This window comes from Haliaeetus albicilla, chromosome 11, assembly GCF_947461875.1.
Source record: "Haliaeetus albicilla chromosome 11, bHalAlb1.1, whole genome shotgun sequence".
NCBI classification, from domain to species: domain Eukaryota; kingdom Metazoa; phylum Chordata; class Aves; order Accipitriformes; family Accipitridae; genus Haliaeetus; species Haliaeetus albicilla.
In genome coordinates, this window is record NC_091493.1 from 2379572 (window position 1) to 2392897 (window position 13326).

The window sequence follows — 13326 nt, forward strand, 5'->3', positions numbered from 1 at the left end:
TTCATATCTCTATCTTTTTTCCTAAAAGAGTTTCCCTAAGGTACTATTTGCAGAGAAAAATACATTTCACCACTTGATCAGCTCTTTTCCCTGCACCTGCTCAATTGACTTTCCTAGACACTGATGGAGCCCGACTGAGAAGAGGGGGAGCTTCTGCCTCCCAGGCTCATCGTCAGGGCTGCTACAGAAATGACTGCACTCGCACTTTGAAGGTTGCTGGTTTGTTTTAGCAGCAGGTTTTAACCTACTCTCATTTTTTAACCTCAGAAACATCTTCACAACTTATGCTCAAAACAGGAAAAGCCCAGAAACTTCATCATAAGGGAAAAAATCAGGCTGAGAAAAGTTCAACTCAACGCATGAAAACCATCAGGGAGGGAAAGTGGAGGGTGAGGAGGGTGACACTTGCATGGCCTGAGCCCCAGCAATTTCTAGCTACGGTGGAGCAAGACAAACCACTGTGGCAAAGAGGAGTGGGACCAAAGGGGGCTTACAGTCGGTGACGGACACCACGATCCTCCGCATGAGCTGGGCCTCCTGGGCGTTGGGGTTCTCGCGGTCCAGCAGGACACCGGTGGTGCGGATCTTGCCCGTGGTGCTGTTGAGGCTGTAGAACTTGTTGGGGGGTCGGATGCTGTACACCACCGTGCCGTTCTCCCCCAGGTCTGGGTCGATGGCCACCACCTGCCGTGGAGAAACAGCCAAAGTTAAAGCAGAGTGATGGGAATTAAGTCCCACCGTGCACCCCCATGTAGATTCACCAGTGTCTAATAACCAGGCTGAGTTCCCATGACAGGCTTCCCCATACCAGCGGCAGCAAGAAGTTCTCCTTCCTCCACACAGCTGTATATTTTCATGATAACTTGCAGGGATTTTGTACCCTTGAGACCTCTACTGCGGTGTTAAATCTCACCGAAATTGGCCTGCAAGCCCAGGAGGTAATGGCATGGCAAGAGAGACACGAGCACGCAGCAATCAAACAGGCTTTTCTCCTTTTAAATAAAACCAGCCAGAAAACAAGCGCCCTTCAGAAAAATAAAAGAGGGACAAAGAGGCATGCGGAGGAACTTGTGCTGCCACATCGGAAACACTGGAAATAATTCACCGGTGGAGTTCTCTTCCATGCCAGACATTTTGTGCTTTATTGTTCTCCCTGTGACATTTTTAATTACAGGGGACATTTACATTAAAAAAAACCCCAACTTCATTACACTCATAACTTCCCCGACCCCCACTGCTTGTCCTGCAGCTGAATTTACATCGTATCAGTGACACAATAATTATTTTCCCAGCAACTAATTGGGATGTCAAAGGCAAGATGACTTCAAGCAGGGGCCGAGCAGTGGAGCTGGTGCCGCACGGAAGAGAGAAAACCGCCGTGCTGTGGTTCGGGCTGCACTGCCAGACCTTCCCCCCCCCCGCCGCCCCCAACTCCTTTTCTTTTGCAGCCTTCCTCCTTATATGATTTTGTGGATTCTCTTCACTTTTCCCTCATTTATTTTCCATTTTGTGCCCGTCATTTTTCTCCCGGCGTGATGGAGTACAAGCCTCCCTCTCTCCTTCTCTTTTATTTCACCAGAGGGACTTGAAAGGCTGTAAATCAATGTCTTTCAGAGAGGTCCTTGAAGGAGGTCGCAGGCGAGGCTAAGAAAAGGAGAATTTGGCCAAAACCCACACAATTTGGGGAGAAAAAAAATATCCCAGCAGAAAGGAGAAACGCATGGGATGGGCAGCAGCGAGGAGGCTCAGGAGTAACCTTTTAAATGGACTTCTGCAAGATGGTGCTTGACTGGAGGTGACACCAGTTCGGAGGTGATTCCCTGTGCCAGCCAAGCAGGTGACAACCTCGTCGGGTGAAAGGAAGAGGCTTTTAGCGCAACAGCCGCCTTCCCTCGCACGTACCGTGGTGACGTCCGAGTTGGGGGGGGTCATTTCCACCAGGTTAATGAAGTATGGCTCATCCTTCCACGTGGGATAGTTGTCGTTGATATCCAGCAGCGTGATGTTCACCTGCAAGAGAGCAAGCAAGCAACACTGCATCAGGCGGTATCAGCTCCCTCTGGGTGTACGGCAGCACCAGGTACCCAACGCATGTTCCCCCTCCGGAGGGAAAACCAGCAGAAAAACAACCTCCTGCATCTTCACAGCCACGGCTGCTTGGCATATCTGATCTTGGTTTGGCTCACATGTACTTATTACCTTGCAGTTAAAACAACCGCAAGGGGCACGAGGTGTGTTTTCAAGGAGCTACTTCACTGTGGGGAGGGGATGCAAATTGGTCGTGGTGCTGGGGGAGTGGGCTCAGCAGGACCATGGCAGGAAAGGAAAAAATTGAGTGACTGGTAAAAAGCAAAAAAAAAAAAAAGAAACAAATGAGAAATCGGGGGAGGATTCGGTAACAGGGGGTGGGAGGTGCAAAGACAAGAGAGCATGGGAGGGGATGGTGCCCTGAGGTGTTACCTATCTGCATTTTCAGCATGAGAAACAGCATCTAAGTGACAGTAGATAGCCTGTGGGATGCATCCTGTTGTCTGTGAGTCTCTCACCTCCCCAGATCACCCATTTCAATCCAGCCTACGAGTCTATAAAGGTGCCTGAGGGAAGAGCTGCAGTTCAAGGGGAGGGGGGCAGAAGGGCAGGAGGGAGCCCTCGGTGACTGCCACCCCCACACAGGGTCTCTTGGTGGAGCTTCTCCTGGGGTCTTCTCTGCTCCCAAGTGATGGGGTCCTGTGGCCGCACCAGGCTGAGCTGCTGGTGCCACCCCGTGGTAGAAGAGGCAAATCTGGACACCACGGTCCCTGGGGACGTGCCCCCGGGCAGAAGCCAAGGCACCATAGTGGTCCCTGGGGACCATGGCCCACCTCTGCTCTGAACACCCCAGGTGCTTGTCCATCACCTGGGGACCTTGCAAAGCCCCTGTATGAACCCTTATTCCCAGGTCAAAAATGATTATAGGGAACAGCTTTGAGTCCTGGGTTTCTATCTTTGCTAATGACAGCAGACAAACCTAATCGGCTACCCACTTCTCACCGAGTTTTAATATTCTTTAACTTTTTAGGAACCATGATGCATTTTTTTTTTTCTAATTACAATCTGTGTTGCAAAAACCTTGTTTTGCCTTTCAATAAAGCTATTAGGAGAACAACATGTCATCTGGAGCCCCAAAGGGGAACCGAGCATCCGACAGGCCATGCCATTGCCCAGCCAAGGCTGTCATGTGCCTCTGGGAGGCTCCAAGGAAGCTTCTAGTCCAATACCTGGATCACACACTTCCCGATGGCGCTCAGTAGTAATGACAATTATTTTAGGGATCTCTTCAGCACAACCACAATATTTCTCTGCATCGCGCTCTGTTGCGTGGGGCTTCTCGCCTGCAACCCAACCTGAGTGTCCCAGGAGCAAGAGCACCCAAATGTCATGAAAAGTTCAAACCAACATGGTGCCGTGAGCAGCGAGAGATGGATCCTTGGCTTTTCACCTCGTGGTATTTCCAAAGACTTCTACAAACCCTTTGCAAACAACGGGTCTCCCTGACATCTGCGAAGGGCAAGGCAAAGCAGTAGGCTTCCATCTGCGGTACAATGGCTTGCACCTCCACCAGAACGTTCTGAGGAGCCCAGGCATCACAAACCAGTTGGAAACCCTTGATCCAGGCAGTATGTGAATAGTAGTCATCAGGAACAACTAAGTGCGCCTGCAGGCTCTCCAACTAAGAACTTTCTCAAGAGGCATGAACAAAGGGAGCCGTGCTGTGGGTGGAATAGGTACCCATTACCTCCCTTGCACGGGGAGCTAGACACATAAAGCTCTGGAAGGTCAAGTAGCTCCTGGGTGAATGGTTTCCGAGGAAAGGGAACCTGATTTCAAGGTCTACACAGCCCGGACAGTCATTCTGCAAGGGCTGCGAGCAGCGGTGGGGGCAGCTCAGAGGGCAGACACCACTATACGCTCTTTATCCATTCGCACAGCTGAAATTAAAGACTGCTAGCACGAGGAACTGAAGCATCAGTGCCTGAGCAGCCCTCCCCAATGCCAGCCCCAGGCGGGTACTGGTGGCTCGAGGAGATGGGAATCGCTCCTTCACACACTCACCATAGCGATGCCCGTCTTCTGGTGGTGGCCCACGCCTCCATCCACTGCCCGGACAATGAGGATGTATTCAGATTTGGCCTCCCGGTCCAGCAAAGATGTTGTCGTGATTTCTCCTGCAGCCACAGGAGATGAGAGGGATTAGAGGTGTTGTACGGTGAACAGGGGCACCGGTGAAAAACAGGGGACACTCAAAACCAGAGACAGGATCCTTCACAAATGGGCCCTTCTTTCTGATTGTTTCAAATAGATGGACCCTGGAAGGGTCAGCTTGTCAGCAAGCTCCTGCAAACGTCGTGTTGTGTCTTCCCACGGGAGCCTGTGTAACGACTGCCTGCGATCCCTTATGCTCGTTCCTGCCCGTAACGAACCAAAAACGATGCCAGCAAGGGAAGGCGGGCAGCATCTCCTTAGCTAATGTAAGCCCTTGCAGCCAAAGCCTTTTCTCAGGTGTCAGTCCCACCAGGAGCTGAGCTTTCACCGATGCCTCTGCCAAAGCTCTCATGGTGACCGAGCAAGGGCTGGTGGCTGAAATCTGGTGAATTCCTTAAATTGCATTTCTCCTAAGCAGGCTGCTCAGGGGAGAGGAGGGAAGGGCAGGGGAAGGAGTGAGGGTGAAAGAGGAAAAACGGTGGGGAAAAAAAACCAGGGGAAATTCAGGAGAGGGAACGGAAAGGAAAAGAGGGAGAGCGCGTATGGAGGCTCACCTGAGCGAGCATTGATCCGAAAATGTGAGGAGCCCTCCAGGGAGTAGATGATCGACTCTTGCCCGTACTCCCTGGACCGGTCCATGTCCGTGGCATTGAGAAACAGCACTGTGGCTCCTTGGGGGAAGCAGAATCGAGGGCTGGGACAAGGCATTTGCAGCCTGGAGGGGCTCTCCCCAGCTGCCCCGTCCTGCCACACCGCTCCTGCACCCACCTTAAAGAGGTCACCTGGCCAAGGGGTCCCCTCGCCCGCATGCACAGTGGGGCCAAACCCCCAGACCCCACGGCTATAAAACTCTGCCAGGTCTCTAGCTTTTGCCTCCCCCAAACCCCATCACCTACCCCGTTCTGGCTGTAAGACCCCCCAGGGCCCTTCTGCTAGCCTGGAGAAAGAGCAGGGGCATGCTCCGTACCTGCCATAATGTCCTCCATGACTGTTATAATGTAGGAGGGCTTGCTGAACGTAGGCGGGTTGTCGTTTTCATCCTGAAGCAAAGAGAAGGTCAAGAGGCAAAATGGTGAAGTAGCTGCGAAAGCCTGGTACGGGGATGCTCCTGGCCAACTCCATCTCAAGATGTGGCCAGCTCAAGGCATCAGCACGGGGAAGAAGGCGTTAGGGGTAAGGCACCGCAGGTCTGAGTACACGGTTTCACTGCAGAGGCAGCTGAGGCTAAGGCAAGTCGATTGTCAGTGACTTGGCTAAGCCGTACAGTGGGGACAATAGCGACTAGCTCATTATCCAGCATCCTGGGCAATACGCAATAGGTCTGAGGAACCGCTGCCGTTTGCAGCCCAGCATCCTCGGAACTGCTCCTCCCTCCACCGCAAGCTCCCGGGAAGACTCAGACGCTGCACGAAGCCCGGCAGCATCACATTCCTCCCTCTCGGAGCGGCACACGAGTGGCTTAGTGCTCCGGGTCACCCCGGCCACGAGGCCACCACGCAGACTGGACTGGCCAGGGGAGCTGCTGAGCTTTTGCTGCCTCTGTTGAAGTGGAGGAATGCTGTGGGTGTTTGCAGAAAACAGCTACAGCATTTTCAGGGGGGGAAGCTGGTTTGCATACCGATGTGCTCCCGCCAAGCCTGTCTCTGCCAGCGACTATGGCTGGCCTGGTGAAACCAGGCAGGAGCAATTGGTCGAAACATCCCTCAAAACAGATTTCAGACCAGTTTAAAGCTCCCCCAGGGAGGCTTTAAATGCTGTATAAACAATGTTAAGAACCTGCCTTAAATGAACCAAACCGAACCGCCTACGGAGGGAAGGATGGAGCCGCCAGGACATTAAAACACCGTTATGGACTTCGCCGCTTCCCTGGGGCTGCTCTGGAGACATTTTCTACCTGGAGGCTGCTGATGGACCTGCAGGCTCAGCTTCTCCTGCTGCCACCAAACTTGATATTTGAGGCAATTTCACGTGCCAACGATGCCCATCGTACTGCAATTAAATTGCCATCCTCTGCCCTTGTTGACAGAAGCAGGTGGTCTTTAATCAGCCTTTGCATCACTCAGCTTTCACTGTGCCTCCTCCGAGGGTAATGAGCAAATTGCCGGCTGCCCGGGGTGCTGTCCTCACCATCCCTCCTCCTCCTCGCACAGCCGGGTTGGGGTCATCACCCCAGGGCAAACCCAGGAGGTCCGGGCAGGTTAAAGGCAAAGCAAAGGGAGATTCTGAACACGCATCCGTGTGCCACCTGCAGCCGGACCTGGGTGAGCTGTGCCGTGGTCCCGGCTGGGTGGACGCAAGCCAGAGCAGATGCCGTGCCGTTTCGTTAGCGGTCCCGAGTTCATCAGGCCGTGCTCGGCACCACCATGGCCCGGCAAGCCGGCTCCCGGGGAGGCAGGGACTCGCTCCTGGCCGGGTCTCCATCTGGCCGGAGCTGGCATGACCTGCCTGCAGCACGGTACATGGCTTTTCTACTTGAGAAGGACATTTCCCACTTGAGCAACCTGAATTCCAAAGCTCCCCTCTGGAAACCTTCCCGCGTGCCTCCTGCAGCACCCGCAGCGATGCCAGATGGGACCCGGCACGTTTCCTCCACTCCCACGGGAAAGGCCATCCAGCTAACCACCTAAAACCAGCTTCCCACGTTCCCCTGACCCTCAGCCTTCCTCCCTCACCCTTGGATAGCCATCATATCATCTTCAGGGATGCTGAGAATCACAGATGTTCATGCTAAGCACACAACCCCCTTTCCTCCAGACATACGCATGCTATAAGTCGCTGGCTCATCGCCCCGAACAGGGCGTCAGCGGCAGGGAGTGAGGCAGAAACTTATTAGCAGTGATATTTCCCCGGATCCTGGCATGGCGCGTGCTATTAGTTCTGATTCGGCGGCTCCCTCTACAAAAGCGTATTGTCCCCTAATGGGAAATCTACAAGGCGAGTTTGACTTCTTTATTAAAAACCAACAACCAAAGGATGAAAAAAAATTACCTCCCTCCACACTCACTCTCGTTCTGCTTTTTCACATATCTTGTTCCTCAAGTGCGGTTGTGAAACACTTCCTCCTCTTTTTCTTCCTATTTTCTGCTTTTTTTCCACTTGAGAGAAAAGCCCTTTGGTTCAGAGTGGGAAAAGTGACAGCTACTCAAAACCCCCCAGTGTACAGACTCAACCCAGAGGAGATGACCCACTGAAGTGTGGTCTTTAGAAAGAGGTGTTTATGCTGTCTAAAGCACAGTGTGGGAAGGATGTATTTAGCCACCACTAACCCCGTGCCCAGAACTGCCTTATTCTCCCTCTCCCGAGCACGGTGAGGGAGCTGGAGGAGAGGCATGCTCATGGGACTTCATTCCCATCCTATGGCACCGTGGACTTCATCTTCTTTGCCTTCCCAGACTGACGCTGCCGCCAGCCCGGCTTAGATCCCATCACCGCGAGACTGACGGGTTATCAAGCAAACTGTCTTCATCACTGATACCTCCCTCCAGACGTCCTCAAACCACAACGTGCCTCAAAGTGACAATCCGATCTAATCTTCCCAAGGAACGCTGCGACGCTTTACCTCTCCCAGCAGCAACCCTTCCTCGAGGGGGTTTGCACCTACGCTGGCGCGTGAGATGCATGGCGAAGCCCGCAGCCTGGCTGGGACAGCCAGCGTTGGGGAGATAAACAAGCAACTTCCCATGATTGATTCAGGGCCTGATAATTTCCGACACTACATGTGCTAACGCGCAGCCAAAGCTCTCTCCTCTGCATCCGAGCTGCAGCGAGCGTCTCTGGCTATGGGGGCGGAGAGCATCCCAGCCAGGAGTTCCCTGCGAGCTAAAAGAAGGGCTCACTGGGTGCTCGATGAACCTCCCTGGTTGAAAGTAAGGGCAGAGAGTAGATCTCCACCCCGTCCTCAGCTCTGGTCCTTGCCCTGTGGTTAGCTGGGGCTCCTACCATGTTACTTCCAGTGGCTTCCCTGTGCATTGGGCGCAGTCAAGGAGAGGGAGGAGGTGCATAGGGTCAGGACAGCCTGCCTGCGCTTGTCCGTGGTGACAACCCCTCAGAGACACTCTCACTCGCCCTCTGTCACTCAGACCTTCCCAAATGTCAGAGACGGCATTTCTTTAACCAATACGTATGACACGTATGTACCTGGGACACATATGACACATATATACATATGAGACATATGTAATTGCAATCCACGTGTACACAGCCACGGAGCGGGGTATTCTTGCCGGGTTATTGATGGATTACCGGCACTGCTATGGAGCAATTGCAGGGAAACCACGACAGGACCGTTGGGTGCCGTACTTACAAACACCTCGATGGTGATGGGGACGGTGCTGTTGAGCGGCGGGTTGCCGGCATCCTTGGCCATCACGGTCAGGTAAATAACCCCGTTGGCCACCTGCTCGTAGTCGAGGGGGTGGTTCACGCTGATCACTGAAAGGATGGAAAGCAGGGCGGTCAGGGGGGCATTCACGCACCGAGCAGGATGGCGGGTAGGCTCGGGGGGTGGCCCATGCACACCACCTCCCCAGGGCCAACAGTGCCTGCTTGAGGTGGCAATACTCCGAAAAAATGAGTGCTAGGCATTACTGAGCTCCCTGCACTGACATAAACCGGAGTGAGCTCTACAGCCACAGAAACGTGGCTCTGCAGCAGCTTGACTCAAGCCCTGCTGGAAAGGACTGCGCTGCAGGTGAGATCGGGACAAGCAGAAGAGCTGCTGGAGCAGCTTCTTAAAGCTTGCTGACATGACTGCTTGCAGAGGTGTGAGCGCAGCCCGAGCTGCTGCTGCTCATCAGCGGCATTGTGGCCCTAGGAGCGGCGCTTACCTCCGTACCCTTCCGACACCGTGATGTCAAAGTAGTCGCGGAAGGCAGATGCCTGGACGATGCTGTACGTGATCTGGTTGTTTGGAGGGGAGTCCTCATCAGATGCCTAGGCCGTGAGCAGAGGGAGTAAATGAGCACGGGAGCTGTGCTGGCGATGTGCAACGGGAGAGGGCCGAGGGGACGGGAGGTGCAGGCTCGGCCCAAGGAGGATAAAAAAGCGATGGAGGAAGATGCACTCATCAGGGGGCCCGAGGGGGTTTGTAAACCAGCCTCCCCTCCCATTCTGCCTCCCAGGAAGGACTCGCTGGGTGCCCCTCTCCCGCCTCCCTGCAGCACTCATTCAGCCTGGTCCCACAGAGGGAAAGTCATGCTTTTGCATCATGGCAAAATTTATTCTTGTGCTGAAGGAGCAAACAACATTCCCTACCTGCCTACCCTCCACAGCAGAGGCTTACAGCTCCAACAACAGCAGAGCACCTTCCCCTCCATGCCTGCTGACTTTACTGAGCAAAGCAAGGCCATAGGGAGGCAGCGCCTGTGCCCTGGGAGAAGCCCCAGGTCCTGGGGATGCCGTGTAGGCACAGGTCTTAGAGGAGAGGAGAAGGAGGGAGGAAGCCCATGGCTGTAGCACTGCACCCAGTTGCACTTTGCAGTAAAGCACAAAGGATTTTTCAGTACGGATGTAGGAGGGATGGCAGCAGGGGTGGAGAGGGACCTAACCCGCTCCCGTCTCCCCACCGAGCATCCTAAGCGAAGGAGCCGCTCCGGTTCCTCACCCGGAGCCGGACCACCTGGGTGACGGAGGGCTCGTTCTCCCGCAGGGCCCCCAGGTATGCCTCCTTCTGGAAGGTGGGGACGTTATCGTTGACGTCAAGGACGTTGATCCGAACGCGCCCCGTCGTCTCCTCCCCGCCGCCGTCCCGGGCAATGATGGTCAGGGTGTAGCGCTGCGTGGTCTCAAAGTCCAGCCGAGCCGTCAGGAGGATTACGCCCGTGTCCTTGTCCAGCGAGAAACTGAGGGGATAGGAAAGGAGCGGGAAAGCCCCGGTGATCACACGCTGGAGATGGAGAGATGGGGTGGCAGCAGCCTGACAGCGAGCACTGAGGTGGGTGAAGTTCATGGCTTTCTTCTGAGGGATATTAGGTCCCAGAGCATCTTCAAGAGCTCAGCGCAGGTGGTGGGGTAGAAATCCTCAGTGCTGCTCTACAGGCTGAGAAAGTGGGCTCAGAGGCCCCTAAATCCCTTCTGCTGGGCAAGCCACATGCCTTCCCCAACTGCTCACGATGAGCAGGTCGCACGTGGTGCTCCAGGGCCAACAACTTGCTGGCAAATGCATTTATTGGTCCCAAGCAAGGCTAGGGCCTGTAGGTCCCGATTTAGCAAAGCGATTAAATGTGCTGAGCATCAGGCATGTACTGAAGTTAACTCATCCCTTTGGCACACAGCATGGTGGGGTATCTCGTAGGTAGGACATAACAAATACCCTTAATTGCCATGTGGCTTCTTAGCAAGGTTAGAAGGGGATTTCATAGAATCAAAGTCATGCTAGTGGTTCAGTCACACTTACCGGTCAGGGTCATCGCTGAAAAAATAACTGACTTTCCCGTATGTGCCTACGTCATTGTCAGTTGCCTGAAAAAAAAAAAAAGTTAATAAATAAATGAAAGTATTTCTGGCAACGTTGCACGAGACACACTAGTGAATCTATTACATCCTCTTCACCTCCTTCTATCCAGGTGCCAGCGGGGTAGCACCAGCGCAGACCTTGTGCACTGCCATTTATCACCCGAGAGATGCAGGGCTGGGGCTGTGTGTGCTTACCTGGATTATCCTGCACTTCCCTGACTCGCAGCCTGCTCTAGATCACAGCCCTCCATCAACAGCTCCCAGCATCCCTCCCCAAACCTTTGGCAGCGGGAAATTTTATGCCTACTTACTTTCCCTGACACACTAAGCTAATCTGGGAGGCGCAGGTGAAATAAAGGTCTCCATGGACAATTCTTGCCGGCCACCCATCCTGGCTCCATGAAGCCAAAGAGCTGGGACCCCACATCCACAGCTCTTACCGTTCCCTGCGCATTCAGGGCTGGCAGCATGCCTGGGGCCATGGGGAGAGAAATAAAAACCCATCCCCGCTTCAAAACTCCCCCAGGCTAAAATACGGACCGGGAAAAGCAGGGAAAGGGATTTAGACCTTGCTTTCCACAAGCAGCGCCCACCAGACAGCCCTTCTGGGGGTGCAATCTGCTGCAACCCCACCGACGGACCGATGCCTCTTGGGATGCTGCGGCGCGGGCGTGCGGTGCCGGCTCTCAGCCAAGCCATTGCCGGCGGCAGGACTGGATGCACGAACGCTGCTGCCAGCTGCTGAAGCTGGAGCAGGCTGGTCACGGCTAAGCAACCAGCACCTTCTGGGGAAGGTGTGTGAAACTCAGTGTGTCAGCTCTGGATGAGCAAGGCAAGATTTATGGGTGTTTTAAAGTCTTTTCTCTAATGAATATATAAAATATGCATGAGCACCGGCAGGAAAAAGGAGCAGAAAATTTTTTTTTTGAGTGAGGAAAGTGGAATACAAGCCCCAAAATATCCTTTTTCTCCCCCAGTATATTTTGTAAATTGAGTCCTGTCTGGATTACTTAGACACCAACAGGTCTGTGAAAAAGCAGGGTCAAAGACACATTTTATGTCCAGATACCATCAAAAGGCTGTATTTTAGGACTGGCATGGAACACAACCCGCTCCTGAAACCTTCCTGATTTATCGATGGCCTTGATTACCCTTGACAGCAGAGTAGGAGCTTGAGCTCATCAAACCGCTTTACCCCCGCACACTGTTTACCTGCCACACCACAGGGTGGCAGAGAGGAAAAGGCATGAAAACTAGCCAGAATTAATTCCTTTTTTTCTCCCCAAACACTGCCCCAGCTCAGGTGGTAATTTCCTGCTGCTTTATGCCAGCCAAAGGGTGCGCTGGTGGAGCCAACCTTTCAGACCTACTGATTTTCCCGATTTTCCTCTCCACTGCTAAGATGCGATTTACTTCTCGCGTGCATTGCAATTACATTCAGCAAAATGGAACAAACCTGCCAAAATCTGCCCGGAGAGATGCCTGTCGAGCAAGCAGTACCTGCTCCTGGAGGGCCAAGCCCCATCTGGGGTGCATCTTGCTCTTTAGAGGACACCAGGGAGGACATCTATGAAGATGCCCCATCCCAGGCAGAGCCTGGCTGCTTTTCTGAGTGGAAACTCCTGGGGAGGAGGATCAACCGTCTGCCCATCCCAGCTTCCCTCAGCAAATTAATAATGGTATTAATCCCCCGTCCTAACACCTGCCGCCAACCCAGGTGGCTGCGAATCGCGGTAGCAAACCCCCAAAGCCAACAAAGGCCCTGGGTCCTCTCTCCCCCAAATCCTTGAGCACTTTGAGCATCCTCAGCATCGCCTGGTATGAGCCAGCCCTCAATCCCCCAGCCAGGGTTTTTCCCAGCCTTTACTTCTACGCCCACAACCTCTGCGAACCCCTAGGTCCCATTAATCCCTAAGTGGCGAGTGTGAGAGCGGAGCTCAGAAAAGCATTTTCCATGCACCCGGATCGGCTGGTGATGTGATAATGATTTACAGGGTGCCTGACAGTGCCACAAAGCATGGGCAAAACTAATTCCCTTCATTTGGCCCCGTACAATTGCACTTGTAAGTGCTTATTGCGGTGACAGACAACACTGGGAAAGTGTAATTTTCTTTTGCCGGGGAGAAAAACATAGAGGGAAGGAGGAAGGTTAAAAGAAGGTTAGCAGAGAGCTGCTCGGCCTGGGAGGTGGTGGGACCTTGGGGAGCCGAGCCAGGAGGCTGTGCTGGACCCCAAGCTGTGGTGATGCCGGGCCAGCCAAAACTGCCAGCAAAGCAAAGCGACCCACTCACGAGGAGCCAGGAGGCCGGGCAGCCTAACTCTGCCCCATACACCACCTCACCAGCCGGGCTAATTAATTACCCTGATTTACACCAGGGGAGGTGGAAGGTGATGCCTGCTTAATGGCTTTCCTGGCAACTGAACATCATGGACATAATGCAGGGCAATGGAGCAGGTTATCTGAGCGTGACAGGGAATATGCAAAAAGCAAACCGATGCACACTCAGCATATTTAATTTTGGATCTATGCTCGTTTCTACATTATCAAACTTTTTCCCTCTAAGGGTAAGAAAGATGCTCAGATGCTTGAACCTCCGGGGAGGCAACCCACCCCCCAGCCTTTGCAAAGCA

At 53.6% G+C, this 13326-nt stretch overlaps 1 protein-coding gene across 1 annotated transcript in view; it reads right to left on the reverse strand.

Moving 5' to 3' along the window:
* The window catches only part of CDH23 (cadherin related 23), a 213592-nt gene that overhangs the window by 56183 nt on the left and 144083 nt on the right, over nucleotides 1-13326 (reverse strand). Inside the window, exons 14-22 of the mRNA XM_069795810.1 lie at nucleotides 10637-10701; nucleotides 9845-10082; nucleotides 9069-9174; nucleotides 8546-8673; nucleotides 5210-5282; nucleotides 4797-4913; nucleotides 4093-4205; nucleotides 1903-2010; nucleotides 495-684 (exon numbers count right to left, since the gene is read on the reverse strand). Of these exons, the coding sequence (XP_069651911.1) occupies nucleotides 495-684; nucleotides 1903-2010; nucleotides 4093-4205; nucleotides 4797-4913; nucleotides 5210-5282; nucleotides 8546-8673; nucleotides 9069-9174; nucleotides 9845-10082; nucleotides 10637-10701 (1138 nt within the window). The remainder of the gene's footprint in view (nucleotides 1-494; nucleotides 685-1902; nucleotides 2011-4092; nucleotides 4206-4796; nucleotides 4914-5209; nucleotides 5283-8545; nucleotides 8674-9068; nucleotides 9175-9844; nucleotides 10083-10636; nucleotides 10702-13326) is intronic.